Here is a 21908-nt window from a genome sequence, read left to right on the forward strand (position 1 = left end):
TGCCACATTTCTAGGCATAGGGCAACCGCAGCTTCTCTGAGCACCAGGGCCTCGCCGCCCTCGCAGGGAAGATTCTCCTAATATCTAACCTAAACCTTCTCTTTTCAATTTGAACCCATTCCCCTTGTCCTGCCACTTCACTCTCTTGTGGGAGCCTTGCCCCATCCTTGCTGTGAGTCCCCTTGAGGTACTGGAGAGGCACAATCGGGCCACCCCGACGCCAGGGTGAACAGCCCCGATTCTCCCAGCCTTTCCTGGCAGCAGAGGTGCTCCATCCCTGTCACCGTGTCGCCGTGTCACCGTGTCGCCGTGTCACCGTGTCGCCTGTCGCTCCCCGTCCCCCGCTCCCTGTCCCCCGGCCGCACGCAGCGCACTTGGCGTAGCGGCCCCGCGCCGGCGCACTTGGCGTACGCAGCCGGCGTACGCAGTTGGCGCAGCGGGCGGCGCGGCCGAGGCCGCGGGAGCCCGGCGGCCGGGACCGCACCATGTGCGGGATCGTACCATCTGCGGCCGCCCCCCTGGCCGTGCACTGCGGAGAATCCTCGCACGGCAATAGCAGCCAGATAATAACAATATTATTAGAGCCTGGAACCGATATATTATAGACACATAAAAATCCCCCACCATGTCGGTTGCCTTTGCTTCTGCTCGCCCAAGAGGCAAAGGGGAGGTCACCCAGCAAACTATCCAGAAGGTAAAAGAGCATGCTTTTATACAGACAATTTTAGACATTTATGCTGTCCATGCTCCTGCAGCTGGAGGCTGATTTCTAGGGCGATCAGGAAAACTCGTGAATTTGCGAGGGCTGCAGAGATGGACAGCTGGAGAGAGAGAGGTGGGGGAAGGAGGAGGAGGAGGAGGAGGTGGAACAAAGCAAAGGTGTTCAGATCGCTGCAAAGAGAGCGAGAGAAGGACGCGGGGAATAAAATCGGGATGGCACGTTATCCCTGCTGCTCGCCAAGGGGAAACGCTGCCAAGCATACATTGGGAAACGGCAATAAAATTTTGCAAATATGCAATTAATTTATGATGGTATGTCAGCTTCTGGCCCCCAAAGAATCCAACGTAAAAAAATGAATTGAAATAAAATCCTGAATTTGCAAGGGTTTTCTTTTGTATCTGGATGCAGAATTTTAATCTCTCAGAAGATAGAGGGAGCACCAGCCGCTGGTATTTTTCATAAACTACTATTATTATTATTGTTGTTGTGATGTGTTTATTGATGTTTAATGACAAACAAATGTTTTGAAAGCTTTTCTCTGGAGAGGAGATCCCCACATGGGTCTCATGTGGAGGCCAAATCCGAGGGTGCTGAGTTGGGAAGTTATTGTTTCCTATTTCCCAGGATTGGCAGCCCAGGCAGACCCTGGCACCCTTCTCCTGCAGAAGGTGACGCTCAGGAGCGACGAGGCTGGAAATGTCAATAAAGATCGTGCTTGTTTGGGTTTTACTGTCGCTGCTGTTTGTCAGGCGCGTTTTGCTGTGGCTGCTCAGGTGTTGCGTGTGGGGGCAGCCAGGTGTGAGCTCCGTCAGGGACCAGGGCAGGAGTGGCACTGCCAGCACAGCAATTCACTGTCACCAGGGCTGTGCAGCCACGCCGTGATCCGCTGCCACTTTGTGACTTCTCGGGGACAAAAGTCCCCTCGGTGGCAGCAGGGCAGAGCAAACTGCCCCGAGAGGGGCCAGAGAGATGACCTGCATCTCAGGAGACTGTTTGGAAACGTCCCATTTTGTGGAGCTCTTGCAGCACGTGGTGTCGTGAACCAATTCCTTTTAAATGCTGAAATATTTCGGACTCGGTGAATAAGTTTTGCTCTTACCTCCAAATCAGTTGGAATTGATTTCATAATTGAGTTGTTTGTAATTAAACTCGCACCCACAGACAAAGGGCAAATAATTGTCTTCTGTTTGATTTTCAAGCCCTTTCCTTTTTGCATATTCATAAACTTCATGGAATCTTCAAAATGTTCTTTCTTTAAAAATAGTTGAGTGGAACCATTTCCCATCTCGGGTGCATCTGCTGGCAGGGTACTTTGGGACTGTTCATCAGTGTTGGGCTGGTGGCAGTGATCTTCTCTTTGACACACAGCAATGCTGAGGAAGAGACTTGCAGGCACAGGAACTGGATGGGATTTATAGTCAAGGATGGAAATGGAGCAGAGAGAGCAGGAGAAAAAAAAATCCAAAAATCCTCATTAACATATACAAATTTCAATGAAAAATATTGTTCTTATTTGCATTCATATTATATAAGCAGCTTATTTTTATTTATTAACTCAATTTTAATAGCCTTTCAAAGCTGTTCTTATCCCAGTATCAAATATTCCTAAAATAGATTTCACACAGAGGAAGTTGGAGCTTTTGGCAATAGAGTGCCAAAAGTGGTGGTGCTCCTCTAAAATAGATCATCAAATAGCATTTCCAGGGCAGTGAAATTCAGTTCTGAACCAGAAATGGTTCTTTCCTCAAGAGCTCTCCTGTCCTGATGACACAGTGGTTCAAAAGCTCAATCTTGCAAGCACTTGTAGCATGGTACCTACAAGCTCTCTTATGCCAGAGGCAAATCTAAATTTCTACATGCTGGCAATATTATTTTTTTTATTCATTCACCTGGAGAAAGTGTACTGCATTCACAAGAAATCTGAGGGAAACGGACAAACTAACATATCTGAAATTTCAGAACAAATCAAAGGACTTTTAAAGCTTTTAATCTTATTATGAGCTCATTAAATAAAAATAAGGTCATATTGGGATGTAATTCTCTTAAACATGGTTTCAGTAGCTGCAGTGATGCTAATTTTATACTGCATCAGGTTCAGCTGTCAGCAGGCTCTAGTCCTGTGCAGGAAAAGGAGCAGGTTTAATTGTTTGAAAGTTTGTTTCCTATGTAAAAGTGGGCATGTTAGTAATACCTGTTTTGTTAAGGGTTGGGTGATACTTTGGGATGAGGCAGAGATAACTCAAAAGTGAAAGTGTTTTCCTTCTTCAGCATCAGAATTTATCTGCCATTTAAGGAAGAAGCTAAGTGCATGAATTCTTCTGTATGGGTATTTCAAGTAAGTACTTTAAAGATAACTGTTTATAAGTGAATCAACCTCGTGGCTCAATAAAGTCACATGTAGGTAATTTACAACAGCCAAAGCAACAAAACTGCAGAAACACCATCCAGTGCCAGGGAGGGTGGAGAATCACAAAAATACAGGACTTTTATGCAATTCTCACAGTAACATGTTCTGGTCCTATTTCTTTTATGCAGATGCTAGATGAAAATCACCACCTAATACAATGTATTATGGATTATCAGAGCAAGGGGAAAACTGCAGAGTGTACTCAGTGAGTATTACAAATCCGGGAGTTTGTTAGAAATGTTTCCTGAAGTCTGACTCTGCTCAGTGGCACAGCTGTTGCTTTGCTCTTGGAAACACTCCTGTTCCTTTCTAGGAGCTTTTCCAGTTCATGGAGAACTGTGAAGAAGCATAAATGGTTCTGGTGGTGCTTACTTGAGTAAACACTTCAGTTAGAGCACTCTTGAAAAAAATCATGTTATTCTCAGCTTGCTGGCAGGGAAAACAGGTTTTGGAGTTCTGGGATTTCGTTCCTGTCAGGGCTCTTGTTAGACAGAGAAGGGAAAAGCGTCTGATTGTTGGAGCAGCTGACTGTGTGTCAGTCCTCAAAGATGGAGGTCCCAGCTGCACAGTCAAAGTGCTTTCAAAGGAGGATGTATTTTACCTCTCTCTGTGTGTCAGTCCTCAAAGATGGAGGTCCCAGCTGCACAGTTCAAAGTTTCAAAGGAGGGTGTATTTTACCTCTCCCTTCCCCCAGGTTTATCCTTTTGAAGTTTATCCTTTTGTAAAAGAGGTGTTGAGCACACTGATCCTTGATGGGAAACATGACAGCACAGACACAGGTCATTGCTGCTGCTGTTTATTAGGACAGATTAAAAATGGGTTAAGGTAATTTAATTAACCATTTGTAAATAGGGGGGGGAGAAAGACTTGGAATTTTGTGTATTGTTATCATTTTCCAAATGAGCTTTACTCCTTGTTCTGTAGATACCAACAAATCTTGCACAGAAACCTGGTTTACTTGGCAACAATAGCAGACTCTAACCAGAATATGCAGTCCTTGCTTCCTGCTGTAAGTACAATTACTGTAACTAATAATTAGTTATTAGTATAGCTAATATCATAGTTATTTCCCTCAGATACCTTAGCAATGCCAGCGGGAAATGTTCTTTGATTCTGTCACTGATCACCATAAATGAACCATTTTTTAGTATTTTTCCAGCTGAAAGTTTTGAAGTGGCCAAGTAGACCACCAAACAAATCAAAAGTTACTTTTACAGCGTTTAAATTATGTTCTTTGGGGCATTTGTGTTAATCTCTGTCCCATAGCTCAGGGTTTATGATGCAGTGGTGCAGATCTGAACAGCTCCATTTGTTCCAGATTCAATATTCTTACCTGTATTCTTATTCTGTTCTTACTCTATTCTTTACTTGGGGGGAAAAAAAATGCTGCTGTTTTATGTCAAAAATCTAATTCAACGCTCAGGCATTGGTTTGTCTTCACACATGTTGTTATTCTTGCTCAGTGGATTGATTTGGGAAGTACCACACATAACACAAACTGCAGCATAGCTTGGCAAAGGTCAATCTGTCACCACACTCCTGTGCTGTCTTTGCTAATGCATTCCCCGCAGTGGTTGTGTTTGGAAATCCATGTGAGTGCAGAGGAACGAGCACAGAAGCCACACTCTGTGACAAACACAATAATTTCAAGCCCTTCACTGTGCTGCTGCCTGTCAGCTGCTCTGTCATGCTCAATGTCATTCACACAGAGGAGTCAAACCGAGACAGATTTACCCAAAAGGCAAAGCAAACCCGTCTTTAACCGAGGCAGTTTTTAGTCGTATTAGTAGTTTTTTGGGGGACTGCTATTTTTCTAATCCAAAACCTAACCAAAAATTTGCTTTTCCTCCTTGTTTTTTCGCAGCCACCAACGCAAAACATAAACTTGGGCCCGGGAGGGATGAGTCAGAGCGCGTCCAACCAATCCCTCCACTCGCAGAGCAATCTCAGCGATGCCATCGGCACCGGCCTTCCTCCTTCCTCCCTCATGCAGAGTCAGATTAGCAATGGTGAGCTTTGGTCCCCTTTGTGCTGCTTTGCTGTTGCCTGGCAACAAAATCATTAATGCAGAATATACGTAGAGAGCTGGAAAAGACCTCTCCTAACTCACCTTTCAGGCGTATGGGGATTTCAGGCACATGCTGAAATCACCACAAAATGGCTACAGGCAGGAATGGTGTTGGTTTCTGCAGAGTGCTTTGTGTTTCTGCAGAGGAAATTAAAGATTATTTTTTTTTTAAATGCATGGTGAAAATCATAGAGTAAAGATGCATCCAAGTTTTTAGTAAGAAAAATTATATGTTGCAGTATTTTTGTCATGGAAGTGGCAGGGTTGGCCAGGGTAAAATGGAATTGCTTGCATGATTAACCACACAACCAAGCCTTCAGATTGCAAAGACCTTCCAGGAATCATTTCTCCTTACAAATCATTTGGTGTTGCACCAGTCTTTGTCCTCTACAGCAGCTTGCAGAGGTTGTACTACACAGTCAAAGAATTTGCACAGGCATTCCATATTAATAAGGTAATATAATCTGTTTGGTTTTGTTCATGCAACTAAACTAATTGAAAAACAATTTTAATATGTTCATTTTATATTATGAATAATCTGTTTATTTTGTAGATCACGGTTATTCAGTCAGTTGTTTCTGTGGGTGTCTCCCAGAGTAACAGAGAGCAAAAACCAGTTTCTATAAATAGAAATATCTGATTGTAAAATCACAGACCTTGGCAGGGGGACTCAAGAGCAGACACAAGCCATGAAATTACTTCTGAGTTTTTGAAAATCCCTTTGTGGTCAAGCCTATTGTACCTTTTACACGATTGGATAAAGGACCTGTAAAGTGAACTTACTAAATATTTCAGGGCCTTTGTTTTGAAAGATTTAATGTTGAGTATGAGTAATATAATAACTCAGTCAAAACATTGTTTTGTTATTAAGAATAGACATTTTTGTCTATTATTGTTATTAAGAATAGACATTTTCAGTGCTACTGTTGTTGGTTTTTTGATTTGCTCCTCAGCCTCCTCCAGATCTCTGGAGTAATTTGCTGCTGATTGAAAGAACCAGACTGGAAGTCCTGAGGACTGGACTTACCCACTTATTTTCACTTACAATCACAAATTAGCCAACCTTTTTTTTTTTTTTTCCCTTATTTTAAAGAGGGCCAAGAATCTCTAATTTTTCCCATGCAAATAAAGCAAGGTTTACAAACACTTGCTTCACTCCATCTCTCACTCAAGGCAACTCTATCTCCATTCACACACTCTGTGACCTTGTGTTGCACCAGGGTCAGCTTTGCAACTTCAACAAACCAGAGCAAAACACAGAGATAATTTTCTGGAGCAGCATTTTGACCCAGCTCCACTGATTTCAGAAGAGCTGGCTCTCTTTATTTCATGTTGAAACTGCTGCTTGCATCTCGTAATCAGAGGAAAATATCACTATTTACAGCAAATGTTCTCATTTTGGTGTCTATGAAAACCATTAAGGGTAATTAATGAGGTTTGTATAAATGAGTTAGATGTTTTTCAGAGGCTGCAGATACACTTAATAACCCTGAATTAAAATATTGTTATTTAAACATTGCAGCATAATTCTGCTTCTTCTAAGGATTCTGCATTCTACCTAAATTAATTGAGATTGACAACAATATGGCTTAATTTAGATAGAAAGCAATTTGCACCATCACAACGTGGATAGTAACAATATACAGTGAAAACAACTTTGCAAAACTCATTCATAAAACTATTTCCAGCAAAAAACAACAAATAAGAACCCAATTTCCCCCAATATTAGCTACCCAACTGCAACAGAATTCTGAAAAATAAGCACACTGCCAGATAAGGATGATACAAACCCAGGATGTATCTGGGGCAGTCTGATGATTTCATTCTGATGTTGGAAGGGGAATAACAACTGGGATTGTAATGGTGACTTGGAAAATTTCTCTTCCTCTGAGGTACTTTTAGTCAAACTTCAGAAAAGGGAGAGATAGGTTTGTTCTCTGAGCAGAGGCTGCATTGGTACTTCAGAAGCCCCAGCTAAGAAGGTGAGCTGGTTATAGAGGAACTATGTAGTTATATATACTAGTTATATATACTAGTTATATACTACTAGTTATATATAGTTATATCCACTGTATAGGAATAGTGGATGCAGCAATGTGCAAAGTGTCTGTCAGCCACTGCTGTGCCTTCCCCTTGTCACCACCTGTGTGAAGGGGGAAAAGGAATCAGCTGCAGGACAAGAGGAAGGAAAGGACAAATTTCAACAGGCTGGGATGTTCCCAGAGTCCATGTATTTTCTGAAGCACCTGAAATTACTGGGATTTTTTAATTCTGCTGCCTGCAAGGAAGTGGTTGTAGGGCATTGCTGCTGGTTTTGTTCTTCCCATCTGCAATCCTGGATTTGGCTGCCAGGAAGAGGAGGTTTGCTCTAACTGTGCAGCAGGCAGTTTTAATTTGTCTGTACATGACAGGGAGTGTTAATAATGAGGACTTTTGGTTTTTTGTTTTGCCTTACCATGAGGTATTTCAGAAAGGCCGCGAGTCCTCACGCTCACTGTGCTTTGCCAATAATAGCTCAGATTTTCCTGTTGCTCTCTCTAATTTTTGTAGGTCCTAACCACGTGTCTATGCAGCAGTCAGGCCAGAACACCATGCCCACGACCTCTCTGAGCATGACTGTCAGCAGCCACGGGACTGGCCCTGGTTACAGCCACACAGTGCCTGCGTCCCAGAACGTGCCAATGCAGGGCCAGGGCTCCATAGGCAATTACGTCTCTCGAACAAACATCAACATGCAGTCCAACCCAGGTAACTTCCCTCCTCCTGGGCCACCTTGACTTTCCACTGACCTCAGAGGGTTTGTCACACAGGCCTTTGTTCTGTAAATATTTCCTGTAGACAGCTATAAATGTACCAGAGGAAAAGACAGCTTTCAGACATCCCTGAACTTCCAGCTGTCGGGTGCCAGTGTAATTCAGAACAGCTTCAGACTTGCTTTAAGTCAGGCTGACTCGCCATGGTTAGGGCTGAGCTGGGGAAGAGAGGGTCAGGTAGAGATGCAGCAGCAGTGTCTGATAGCCCTGGCAGCAAATCCCACAGCCATGGGAGGGATCTGAGCAGCACCTTTACCCGAGCACAAAGAACCTGCCAGGGTATAACACATTCACTGTTTGTACATTACTGGCCCATTTTGTTATTTTATTGGTACTTCACATTGTTTGCAGGGCATTAAGAGTCTAGCAGACAACTCAATCTCTTAATTAAAAAAAAGTTTGCTAGTTGAATCACATTGAATGGGATGTCTGATGCTTTAGAATTCTTTACAGCAGCATGACATTTAGGAATCAAATAAATCCTAGAATATCAGTTTACTTAAACTCTGTAATCATCAGGTGTATGAGAAGATGGAAGCACAAGAAAGAATATATTAGAAAAGAAATGCAGCAGTGAAATAGTCAGGAGGTAAACAGGAACAAACATCATTTCTTGTTTCTTCCTTTAACCCTACTGCAATAAGGTTTACATTCTTTTAAGTAAGCTAATAATAATCAAGGGCTGGGTGTATTTTTAAATATCTGCTGAAGCAAATGGCAAGAACTGACCATGTAATAAGATCCCTTCTGGATTCCAGTGCAGAAGAGTAAATAAATCCAGTAGGAAAACGTCTCCCCCTGTGGAAAATGCACAGAATTATCAGGATGCATGTTAGCTGAAGGTTTTAGCTTGCTTCTGAAGAGACCAGGAGAGAGCTGCCCCATGTTAATATTTGGAAAACAGTCTTTTCCATGTCCGTTGCAGTCTCCATGATGCACCAGCAAGCAGCAACGTCGCATTACAACTCTGCACAAGGAGGGAGCCAGCACTACCAGGGACAATCCTCCATTGCCATGATGAGCCAGAGCAACCAAGGCAACAGCATGATGGGGCAGCGGCCCATGGGCCCTTACAGAGCTTCACAGCAAGGTAAAATTGCTGTCAGATTATTGATAGGACTCTCATTAGACTGATGACACTCAGTCTGTCCTGTGGGGTACATAAATCACCAAAATTTCCAAGTCACTTTTACTAACAGAGAGCCCCACCCCAGGAGCACAGGAAATCCTCAATGGTGCAAGTATCATGACAATGAGATGAACTTGAATCTATTTTCAAGATTCGTCTATTTAATTATTTTGGGTGTTTAGAAAAATAATTCTGTCTAAAAGGGATCATAAATCTCTAAAGAAAATATAAACAATTTGATATACAGCTCATTCAAGCCACTGGGAATCTATTCAGTTATTTTCCATGGTGTTGGATCAGCCCTAACATGGCACAGTTAGCAAGGAACACATTTCTGGAAAGAAGATACAGTTTGCCAGCAATTAGAATCAAAAATTAGGCCAAGGAATGGAAAACACCAGAGGATAACTACCATGCTTTAAGACCTCTCTGGATAAAGTTCTAAGAGGTAACAAAGCTGCTAGACTGATTCTAAAGTAAACTGAATTTTGCTAAGGAATAAATTAATGTATTAATGAAAATATATTTAATTCTGACTGTGCTCTTGAGCATGGAATCCATTCCTGTGATTTCTAATAGCTCAGATTAGTAGATGAAATGTAGCCCTTACTGTTGCTGCAGAAGTGATTCTAGGATGTGTTACTGACTGTTGTGTGATTTCAATTTCAGCCATCTTTGTCTGAGAATACAAATTTATTTCCTTTTTCTAGTGAGCAAAACATCTTCATAACTGCTCTCAATTGTTTACTTTTCCAGACATAAACTTTGTTTTCTTAAAAAAAAATATTAGATAAGAGAAATCCCTTAGGAGTCCACAGACTCAGTCTGCCTTGTCTTGTGCCTTGCAGGTTCCTCGCAGCAGTACATGGGTCAGGAAGAATATTACAGTGAGCAGTACAGTCATGGCCAAGGCTCATCAGAACCTATGAATCAGCAATACTATCCAGATGGTAATTCCTCTGAGCTGGGCTCGCCAGGATACTGATAAAGTGCAGAGCACCACGACTGCCACGTCCAAGGACATGGCAAACCTATTATGCTTCATTTCCAATTTAATGCTGGAAAATGAGGATGCCAGGGGATGGGAGCCTGGTACAAAACATGCACATCAGTGCACCCTGCTACATAAACTGCTCCAAAAGGAGCCCAGAGTCCAGTTTGGATTAGTGAACACAAGAATTCTAACCATTGGTGTGACTTTCCTTGCCACGTGTTCGATATTCTCCCTAAGGGGTCTGTATTTGCTCTTAGCCTCATCTTGGTGCATAAGCAGCTTCATAATATATATTAAATATACATTCAACGCTGTGTCTATGGTCCCAGTGAGAATGTTTCTGACAAATCTTTGTGACTCCTTGCAGGACATGGTGATTATGCCTATCAGCAGTCATCCTATACTGAACAGAGCTACGACCGGTCGTTTGACGACTCCACACAACACTACTATGAAGGAGGTAGGAAAACACAGCAAAATCTTAACAGTAAATTCAATATATTATTAAGATATATGAACTCTAAATTAACTGGTAATATTAACTCAATTATGATGCAGCAAGGTGGCATTTAGGAGAAGCAATATCAGCTATAGAGCCTCTGTTAATTTTGTTGTTTCAGGATACAGCAAATGGAATTTCATAGGTATTTGAAAAAAAATACCAGCAATAACTAGATAAGTGGTCTTTCTGGGATATATGAATAAATATCATTATCTAGAAGAAAATAAAATGAGAGGGCTTCTTGACAAAGCAGCTATTTACTCTGGCAGATTTATCTTTGTGACTTTTTCTTCTGAAGCCCTTCTGGGATAAAAAAAATTAATTTGGGGAACAGGTTGGTTGTTTGTTTAGTGATGTGTATATTCAAAAGAATTAAAAATCACTGGAGAAATAAACATCTTGCTTGGCAAAATCCAAGCATCTGTTTCTAAGAAAAGTATTTGAGTATGAGTTGTAGACCAAGGCTCCTTTACGCCTTTGTTTTCCTTATCATCCACATGTACAGTGAATAACCTGCCTCATCTCTGACCAAACAATTGCAATATTTCCCTCTCCAGGAAATTCTCAGTACAGCCAGCAGCAGGCAGGATACCAACAGGGAGCTGCACAACAGCAAACATATTCCCAGCAGCAATACCCAAATCAACAGAGTTACCCAGGACAACAGCAAGGATATGGTAAGAAAACTCTCAGTGGCTGGTCAAGTGTTTGCAGTGTTTCACCCTGATGCCTCCATTCCTAAGCTAAAATAGGCTGTAAACTATTTCCTTGATTAACCCTGGATTAAAATGTACCAAAATTAGCCAAAGTTCTAGTGAAGGGATTCTGGGCAGTAACATACATAAGTATAGCACTGCATTCCATCCTGAATCCCTCTCTCTTTTGATAGAAGTTAGAAAGTACACATTTTCTTCATGTTGACTTTGTGTTAAACACCATCAGGAGGTCACTGCCTGGGTTCCCAGGCCTCCTACACTCTTGGTCCTTCTGAACTGACAGGAAAAAGAACATCAACAGTCCAGAGAATCACTCCTCTGTTGTTTATGGTGGCACAGCCAGATTAGATACGAATTTAAACATTGGTTGTTAATAAAATACAGACCAGGTAGTTTGCACAGAGATGTGCCAATACAGGTTTCAGAGAGGCCTCACTTAGAAGTATTATGACATTTTCTGAGCTAAGTTTAAAACCTGAAGTTTACACTGCTGCAACTACATCATTATTAGTATTAACATCTCCTAGTTAAACCCAGAGGGGAGGTCTGGGCAGAATTTACTTGCAGTTCTTACTCACAGAGCTTACTTTGTTAGCATCATGTTTTAGATTGTGTTAACTCTTAAAAACTCCAGCAAATGAAGCCTGTAATGGATTTTACTCTCTTCTCAGGTCCTGCACAAGGAGCCTCTTCACAGTATTCCAGCTACCAACAGGGACAGGGGCAGCAATATGGAAGTTACAGAGCTTCCCAGACAGGCCCATCCGCTCAGCAACAGAGGCCTTATGGCTATGAGCAGGTAAATTGTCTAAATCTCTGCTCTGAAAGAGCAGATCTGGCTGTTAGCTCTGTCTATAAAACTGTCTGATAATTTGGTGCAGGTATATGGGTGATACTTCAGTAGGTCTTGCAAAATTCACAGACCAAAAGAAATCGCCTAACTCGCAGTAATCCTCCAATATATTATCCTTCAACATTCCTTTCTTTTTTTTTTTTTTTTTTTTACAGGGACAATATGGAAATTACCAGCAATAAAAGAACACAGTGCTGTGTCAGATTCCTTTCAATCTTTTGAACTGGATGTACAGGCAGTTTTGATTAATTGTAATATGTTGGTTACCCCTTAGCACAAAGCAGCGTCTGTATGTGAACAGTGTTCATTTCATGCTGGATATGAAGCAGTGCACTACTGATAACAAGACAATGCTTTAATGGTTTGATATTTGGTGCTGTGTATAGTACTGTATGTTGATACAACGCAGAGGTTTTCCATTTACCCCCTCTTGTCCCATTCTTGATGTTTCTGAATAGCTTTAGGATCATTAGATCACAGTTGTGCCCCGTTCTGGAAAACAGCCAGGTAGTTCTGCAGTCTGGCCCAATGCAAAGCCCATCAGTCACATCTCAGCCCAGGGAAGTTCCCTGTGGTAAGTTATTGGTCTTTTTTTTTTTTTTAACTGGATGCACTGAAGATTTCCTGCCAGCCTCCAAAATCCGTGGCTCTTCAGTTTATTTCTACAGAACAAGAGGATGGATACATTCCTTGTAAAATGTCATTTCTATGCTATATGACAAAAAATTACTGCAACTTCTGTAACACCTACCTACCCAAATCCCATAATTCAGTAATCTGCATAAGCCCACATTTCTGTGGAAGAGGATCCAAACCTATGATCACAGAAATATTAATAAACAGAGGCACCTTTTATATGTCCATGTAAACAAAGGTATTTCTGTCGTGGGAAGAAAAACAGAAGGGAGCCATGAGACCTGCAGTGTCAGCCTGCTTGACATCAATATTGCTTCACATCATGCTTAGCTGAGAAAAACATCTGGCAGAAGTCCTGTCTTGAATATCCTACTCCAAATTTTATAACTTGCATATACATTTTTGTGCCAAATTTTGCAAGCAGATGGCTGGCATCCTTCTTTATTCTGATTCTTGTGCTGCCCTTGCTCAGATTCCCCAGCAAGCATTATAACCATAAATATTGTCAGATTTGGTGGTCTGTTGTTCTCACAGCTCATCATCACTTTTATTTTCCTATTGTAGCTTGACAGAAAGATAGTTCAGAGGTAAAAGAAAAAAAAAAGCATTTTTATTGCAGACAAGCAATTAAATTCAGCTTTAATTGTGAGACACTATTATGCATATAGAGAGAGGAGCTATTAATGGGGTCAACCAGTGAGAGAATAGAGGGAGAATTTAGAGAGAAAAACTAGTGGTATGTAAAAATCAGTATGAACAATGTAAGTCACTTCTATTCAGTTTTATATGTTCTTATAAAGTCTTGGGGGGGTGGAAAAAAAAAGCGCTTTTAAAGTGCTTATATAAGTGTTAAGCAAAATACTGTGTCCAAATTTCTCTGAAGCAAAAAGCTGAGGTGGCTGTCTAGCCCACAAACTTTTTTGATATGAGATTTACAAAAGTAAATACACTGTGTAGGATTTTCTCCTTTTCTTTATCTGACTGGTGTTATTTATGGGATTTTGAGTACTTTATATTTTGAAAAACAAAGGCCACAAGGAAAACACAACATCTCTCAATTCATTACTTTTTTTTTCCTTTAGAAGAACATCTTTAACTGGACAGCTAGAAAGTTTACTATTAAATGTTGTCCAAGCACTGTCCTTCCTACGTTAATAATTTCAGCTACTGGTAAAATAGAAGACTTTGTTTTCAGTCAGTCCTCATTTCTCTCATCTTTCCTGCTGGTGTTTTCGTACAAATAAGTACTCTCAAACAGCAAGGAACAGAAGGAAGTAAGATTGTTTTCTTTATAATAATTACTATTACAGGTAGCCAGAAGAATGCAATATTGCTCTTTGCCAGTTTGGGAATACGCCTTTTATGTGGTTTTTGAAAGTGCTGAAATGCTTTTGAGAGAATATGAACAACGCTTAAACCGAAACAGCAACATTACATCAATCTGAAATGTCTTACATTAAGAACTTCGTGAATGTTGTGTATATAATGTATTTGAAAGAGCACTTTGAAAATAGTTTGTACATTTATTTCCTAATTTATACATGATTTTTGGTGTTAATATTTCTAATTGTTAATAACAAAACGTTTATTTAATGTGTCGTCCATTTTTATGTATTAATGTGGAAACAAAGTGATGCCAGCATTTTGACTTCTTCCATGAATTGTATCATTTTCTGTTTTGTAATACAGAATGCTTGAAAATTGTTTAGTTTAAAGATTATCTGAAAGTGGATTTGGTGGTACTTTTCTTGTGGCAGATGGAATGGGTAGCACAGGTTACCCTTTCCTTGGGGTGCTGGTGGGTGAGAGCTGGCCGTGCCCCAGCCCAGAAATCCCCCGGGTGCTGGGCTGATCCCGGCAAGGGAGGCACAATTCTGCTCCTCGGGGCACGGAGCTGATGGAGAGGGCCCAGAGGACCAGGCTGATCAGAGGGATGGAGCAGCTCTGCCGTGGGGAAAGGCTGACAGAATCGGGATTGTTCAGCCTGGTTAGGGGAACTTGCGGTGCCTTAATTGCAGCCTTCCCGTGCCTGAAGGGAGCTGTAAGAGACACGGAAAGGGACTATTTGAAAACGCCTGGAGTGACAACACAAGGAGGAATGGCTTCAAGCTGGCAGAGGCAGGGTTAGATGGGTATTAGGCGGATGCTCGGTCCTGTGAGGGGCGGGAGGCCCTGGCACAGGGTGCCCAGAGAAGCTGTGGCTGCTCCAGCCCTGGAAGCGCTCAAGGCCAGACTGGACGGGGCTTGCTGCAAGCTGAGACAGTGGAAGGGGGAACGAGATGATCTTTAAGATCCCTTCCAACCCAAGCCATTCTGGATTCTGAGCCTCGCGGGCTGCCCTGGCCCTCACGGGGCCGGGCTGGGACCGGGCTGAGGCGGGGCTGAGGCGGGCCGGGGCTGCCGGGAACGAGATGATCTTTAAGACCCCTTCCAATGCCAGCCGTTCTGCATTCTGAGCCTCGCGGGCTGCCCTGGCCCTCACGGGATGATCTTTAGACCGGGCTGAGGCGGGGCTGAGGCGGGCCGGGGCTGCCGGGAACGAGATGATCTTTAAGATCCCTTGCAATGCCAGCCGTTCTGCATTCCGAGCCTCGCGGGCTGCCCCAGCTCTCACGGGGCCGGGCTGAGGCGGGGCTGAGGCGGGCCGGGGCTGCCGGGGGCGCGGCTTCGCCGCAGCGGCTGCGCCCGGGAGGCCGAGGCGGGGCCGTGGCCGTGCCTGTCCCTCCATGGCGGTGCTGTGTGGGGCCGGGCTGGGCGGCTCGCTGAGGCGCTGCGGGGCCGGGGGGAGCGGCCGCAGCCCCTGGAAGCCGGTCCTGCTGCTGCTCAGCCCGCCGGCTTTCTCCACGACCTGCGCCCGCTGCGCCAAGGACAGGCGGCTGAGGCAAAAGAGAGCCATTTCGGAGCGGCAGCTGGTGAGTGCTGGGCTCCGGGCGAGTTCGGGGTGCCTCAGACACAGCTCCCGCCGCTGGCGCTTCTGGAGTGAGGAAATACTGGCTAAAATATGACTGACTTCCAGAATAGTGAGGAAATGAGTCTGCCCCGCGATATTCTCGGTGCTCACAGGGATCGTGTTAGCTGTCCACTTCCCCTTTGGCCTCTTTGGGCGGGAAGCATCCGTAAGTCTAGAAAGTAAAAAGGTTGTTAAAGGTAAAGCTGTAAAATGGTGTTTTGGCTTTAAAAACACCATTTAGCTTTAAATCTAAAATATTGTTTTGTTTCTCACTGTTTTTTTTAGTATTGCGGTGTAGTCAGCTGCCAAGCAAGCATCACTTTATGTCAGAGAAACTTCAGGGTCCTAGAATTTATTCTTCATCTTATTTTTATATTTACATGTCTCTGGAAAGTCTTATTTTCTAATGATCCATAAATCACTTCCCATTAAAAGACATAGTTTACTGTTTTGCCATCTGGTGGTGCCAAATACTTTCTAAAAGAGGCTTTTTAGTAGTAGTATGAATTTGATTATCAAAAGTTCATTTGAGAGGAGGTTTTTTTTCAGTTGCTTATCTTTGGTATCACAACAATAATATGTGCCGTTTATTTAAAGTGACCCTTAAAGCCCATTCTCATGAAGTCCCTCATCGGTAACTGATAGAATTTGAAAGTTACCGTGACCACAGTCACGCTTTCTCTTTTCATCCCTCTGTGTAAACAATTCCACCTGTCAGTGAATGTACTTCCCTGATACTTTCCCTTGGGAATTTCAGTCCCTTTTCTGGAGATAGATAAAGTTATATCAAAATAGCATAGCCTTAGACATTTGTTTTTTAAAAAGTTCTTAAAAATACTTGAAAGATGAGATCCCTATCATTGCACTCCGTACACTGCATTTAGTTGATCTGTGAATGGCAGCAGAGTTTTGATTTATTTTTTTTTACTGTTGAATGAAATTCATCATGGCTAAAAATAGCAGGTCTGCCTAATAACTAAAACTTCTTGGAAGATGAGTCTGATAAATTGTACTCAAAGGGAGCAACCCCCACCCCTGTTGCAGACACGTTATTTCGTGGATCAGCGGAAAGTGCGCGTGGTTGGAGGACAGGGAGGAGACGGGGGCCATTCCTTCCACAGTGAGCCCAGAAAAGTGTTTGGAGGTCCTGATGGTGGGAATGGAGGTGATGGAGGTCATGTCATTTTTAAAGGTAAACTTCACTGAATCTGTTCTGTTTTGTGTTGGTGTCTTCTTGCTTAACACCCCACCCCAGCCAAAACAACCCTGCACGGATGGTGAGAAATGGTAAATGGCAAAAAGGTTAAAATGGTTATTTCTGTATGAGATGTCTTCACTTTTGAAGTTTTGTCCTGGGCTGTGGTAAGGAGGACATAAATGACACTGACAGCCTTAGAAAGAATTTTGAAAATTCAGGTATTTTGCAGATAGTTTAGTGAGTGGTGCCTGACTGTGTTAAGATCTGATTAAATTTTCCTCTTAAGATTAATAAAGTTGCTTCTACCACCACTCTGCTGTAAAATCTAATCTAGCAAATTAGTTTTGGTTTGGAATGACCACATTAAGCAGTTAAGTACAGACAGTTAAACTTCATCACAACTTAGACTGATGTTAGTCTTCCCTGACATGTTATTGTTGAGACAGTAAATAAAAAATAGGGACAATAAATAGTAAATAGGATGTGCACTCATGCAATATTCAAAAAGGGAAAGAACAGTCAAGAATTGGCTTTTCTGTGCCTGTTTTACTGAAGCAATGTGTTCAAAATGTGTGTCTTTTGCTTTTCAGCTGACCAGCAGATGAAATCCCTTTCTTCGGTGTTCCGCTTCTATCGGGGCTGTCACGGAGAGAGAGGAGGAAGCAAAAACTGTTATGGAGCTAATGGTGCACACATGTATGTTAAAGTAAGTCAGTGGGTGTTGCCTGCTGTGTGGTAGCTTGGTACACAGCTGATTTTCAATCTGGAGAACCTTATTGTGTGCAAATCTCATGTGTAATGGAGGGTAGATGTCTGGCAGTGCTGTTCAGAAAGTGAGTTTCATGAAATACAGCGCTCTTTTTGGGCTGCTCACCCTGAGAATATGCAGGAGTGATTTTCAGCAAACCTGAAATCAGCTGGGGGAGGATCTGCTGCAGGCTTTGAGCCTCGGTGTAATGCTTGCACCTCTTCCCTTTGAGGTCCCTGTGGGTACTTTGGTGAAGGAGGATGGTGAAGTTGTGGCTGACCTCACCCAGCATGGAGAAGAGTACATTGCAGCTTATGGAGGAGCTGGAGGGAAAGGGAATCGCTTCTTTCTCTCCAACGAAAACCGCGCTCCGAAGTTATTCACTCCAGGGGAGCCAGGTCAGGAGAGGGTCCTTCATCTGGAGCTCAGGACAACAGCTCATGCAGGATTGGTGAGTTTCTGTTGGTTCAGCTTCCACCTGACTGACTGAAGAAATAATGTGAGATAACATTTTCTTAGCCCCTGGCTTGCTTGTTTGGAGACACAGCTCGATGCTTTCTTGCTGTTACTTGGTAGAAGGGTGTCCAAAGTGATTCACAGAGCTGTCACTCTCATGCTACTTGGTGTCATCCTACTTCTGCTAAAATCCATACTATACATAGAGAAACAAGATTCATCAGTGGTTGTTGATGATGTACAGCAGCTTTGTCTGCTGGTTCTGCAGATGAACACTACAGTATAGAGAATTCTTTTAAATTGGTTTGTTTTCTTGGTTTTGTTTTTTTTTCCCCTAAATTATAAAATTCAAATCATGTGTTTAATCCCTGTATTTCTCTTTTTACAGATATTAAACATTTGATTTTGTTAGAGCCAGGTTTATCAGCCTCTGAAATTCAAAATGCTCAGTCAACTCTGAGCTTAAGCTATTTTTGTATTTGAGTATGGAAATATTCTAACACCAGCTGGCAAACCTGTGAAAGTTATACTTTGCTGCAAAATGTTATTGATGTAGTCCAACAACTGCAGAATAACTGTCTGGTCTAGCAGAATTTTGCAGATTTGTTAAAGATTGAGAAATTTGTGTGTTTGTATTCCAGGTGGGTTTTCCCAATGCTGGCAAATCCTCCCTTTTGAGAGCCATCTCCCGGGCAAAGCCAGCTGTGGCTGCCTACCCATTCACAACCCTGAACCCCCACGTTGGCATTGTCCACTATCAAGACTATGAACAAGTGGCAGGTAAGAATTTGAAGTTTGTTGTGTGTACCTTGATAGCAATTTGTGTCACCTTTGTAAATGCTTTAAAATGCTGCAGAAATAGATTGAGTTTTGTAGTGTTCTTGCTAGTTCTAAAGAACTTCAAAGAAAACTCTACTGAAAGCCCATTTCGCCTTCACTGGTAGGTACCCTTAGTGCCAAACTGTCAGTCTGTGTTCTGTCTGCACTGGAGTAATCCAAATTTAGGTGTTTTAAAAGATAACAGCAGCAAACTTAGCATGAGTTGTGCTTTAGTACTGAGCGCTGAGACTTAATTCTAAAAGTACTGACACTGGCCAGTAAAAGACTGGGGCAATTTTTGGGGTTTTTTTTATTGGATCTGCTGGATTCACTGTGAAATCTCTCTTGCAGTTGCTGACATTCCTGGCCTAATCAAAGGTGCTCATCAGAACCGCGGGCTGGGGATGGCCTTCCTGAAGCACATCGAGCGCTGCCGCTTCCTCTTGTACTTGCTGGATCTCTCTGTGCCTCAGCCCTGGGTCCAGCTGCAAGACTTGAAATATGAACTGGAAGCATATGAAAGAGGCTTGTCTGAGAGGCCTTGTGTTGTGATTGGGAATAAGGTTGACCTTGCTCAGTCCAGGATCAATCTGCCACTCCTTAGGGAGCAGGTAGCTGAGAGGGTCGTCGCGGTGTCTGCGCTGACAGGAGACAACTTGGAGGAGCTGCTGTTGCATCTGAGAGAACTGTATGACACTTATGTGAAGGCAGAACAGTCACGAGGACAAAGCCCAGTCAAGTGGTAGAAGCCACAGCTGCTGTGAACTGGGCTGGAAGGAGAACAAAGTTAAAATAGCAGCTTGATTTGAGTGCATCTCTGTGATTTGGGCTTCTTGTGGGTTGTTTTTGTTGTTAATATGGAAGGGCACAGCATGGGGATTTGTTCTGGACTGCTGCTTTGGAAAGATTGTTTTGTTTGTTTGTTCACCTGTGAGGTGTCTCTGAAGTTTTACAACAAAGCTTGAAAATTGTAATCATGGTGGGTGTTGGACTGGAAACCTGGCTCTTGTTTGGCATACTATGGAATTAAGAGAATGCTGTCTAGTAGAAATGACTGAAACTCAGCATCTGCAGGAGATGTTAGCTTATTTTATGAAGTGTACTGAAGTCACTTTCTCAGTTTTTGCTAATCAAAAGTTCTAAAATAAAATCAGGTGGTCCCATGTTTATCTGTTTTTATATGATGGCAAATTTCAGTCATGTCTTAAAACTTTTCTCCTATTGTGGTTTGGTGTGAATTTTTCTCCTCAGAGGGAGGCACAGCTCAGTAATTTTAGGGAGGAGGAGCATGAAAGAACTGCAATTAATGAAATTATTTTCTCATTAATATAAATAATTTACTATATTGAGATGCTGGCAGCAGCTAAGCAGCTGAATAAACTGGCCAGGAGCCAGCCTTTTGAGACTGACATCTGAGTTCTCCCTTTTAGCAATCTCAGGCAGTGTTCTGAGAAATCCTAGGCTTAGATACATCAAATAAAATAAACGTTCAGTTCTTTGTGTGTGTGTGTCCCTTTTTTTAATCAACTGTATCATTGTATGGACTGTGTTCTTAAACTTTAGGAATTCAGGAATCTTAATTTAGAACAGTGGTCTTTGCCCTCTCATACTGAAAGAAGAGCTGCTTCTGTAGACTCTGGTCATATTTTCTGTAAAAGATTATTATCTTAATAATGGAAAGTCAAAATTCATCAAAACATCATTAAACTTTTTCATAAGGGACCTGTAGAGGCTTGTGGGGTGCTGAGACACAACACTGTCAGAAATAGAGGAAACTACTGAGTGGATATGAAAAACACTAACCTGTAGCCTCTAACCACTTTTTGTAATACACCACAGTGAAGGTGATAATTCTGCTTCTTTCTCTGCACGTGTTTTTTTTTTCATCCCTGGTAGTCTGATGCTTCTGTATGGAACATCCTTAAAAGCAGGGTTTTAATTCTGGAAAAAGTACAGGTCAACTTGAAAGCCTGAATTGATCAATACATTATGGCAAACCAAGTAGTTACCTCTCCTAAATTCACATTCTGAGTATTTCTAGTTGTGGTCAGGTGTGGGGAGTAATCTGTGCATTGTAAGCAGTGATGTTGGTATAAATAGGATCAGGAAAAAATCAAAACTAGTATTAAATCCTAAAGTCTCCTGTGTTTTGCTTCATCCCTGGGCTTTACCGAGTTGAATTAAATAGAAGTTAATACTCAGTTCTGCTCTTCTGTTTGGATTTGTGCAGCATTTTTAGGCTTCACTGCTTTTCTTCCTGCTATTGCTACATGCTTTTCAACCACTTTTAATAAAACCAGGGGAAGGTTGCCTGAACATCAAAAGCTGGTGCAGCTTCTTAGCAGATTATTTAATACCCACAAAGGCTTTTCACTCTCTCTGGCTGTGTTTAAGAATGCCGAGGCTGTTCCTCAGTACCCTGAGGAGCTCCCAGCCTTCCTTTAGTGCTCGGGTGCCCTGAGCTCCTGCAGGGAGAGCAGTGTTGTTTACTGCTGTGTGGAAAGCACTGCAGGTTTCCTGACACCTCCGTGCCGCTGCTCCTGCAGTGAGGCTCTTTGTTCTTGGCGCTTCAGCCACCTGCTCTGAGGTGACAGCGCCAAGCTCCTAAAGCCGTGTTCCTAACAGGCTTCAAAGAGGCTTTGCAGCCTCAGGTACTCCCTCATCCGGCAGTGAAAAGTGCCAAATACCTCCAGCTTTGTTGTTGGAACAGCTCTTTGTAGAAGCTTGGACTTCCCATAGCCTTCAACCACTTGGGCCACATTTCTCCACGTGCTCCTTCACAGTTAGCACAAAGATCCCTTGGGTCCCATCCCAGTGGAGCACAGGACTGAGGAGGAACCTCTGGTTCTGCTGAAAATAAAGGATTTGCAAAGGAAATGTGTTTTGCCTCTAAAAACA

General features: G+C 42.6%; 2 protein-coding genes across 2 annotated transcripts; both read left to right on the plus strand.

The window, feature by feature from the left end:
* The first annotated feature begins 538 nt into the window (after positions 1-538).
* SS18L1 (SS18L1 subunit of BAF chromatin remodeling complex) lies at positions 539-14571 on the plus strand. Its single transcript, XM_041417799.1, has 11 exons — positions 539-694; positions 3257-3333; positions 4053-4137; positions 4993-5137; positions 7747-7944; positions 8935-9099; positions 9987-10088; positions 10500-10592; positions 11192-11311; positions 12022-12149; positions 12359-14571. The coding sequence occupies exons 1-11, from the start codon at positions 626-628 to the stop codon at positions 12383-12385; spliced, it is 1209 nt and encodes a 402-aa protein (XP_041273733.1). The 5' UTR covers positions 539-625; the 3' UTR covers positions 12386-14571.
* A 938-nt stretch (positions 14572-15509) lies between these two features.
* MTG2 (mitochondrial ribosome associated GTPase 2) lies at positions 15510-20512 on the plus strand. Its single transcript, XM_041417885.1, has 6 exons — positions 15510-15751; positions 16834-16981; positions 17578-17693; positions 17968-18186; positions 18833-18971; positions 19362-20512. Exons 1-6 carry the CDS (start codon positions 15566-15568, stop codon positions 19754-19756), a joined length of 1203 nt encoding a protein of 400 aa, XP_041273819.1. The 5' UTR covers positions 15510-15565; the 3' UTR covers positions 19757-20512.
* The last annotated feature ends 1396 nt before the right edge of the window (positions 20513-21908 follow it).

The sequence above is a fragment of the Onychostruthus taczanowskii genome, unplaced genomic scaffold, assembly GCF_017590055.1.
Source record: "Onychostruthus taczanowskii isolate IOZ18803 unplaced genomic scaffold, ASM1759005v1 scaffold57, whole genome shotgun sequence".
Taxonomy (NCBI): Eukaryota; Metazoa; Chordata; class Aves; order Passeriformes; family Passeridae; genus Onychostruthus; species Onychostruthus taczanowskii.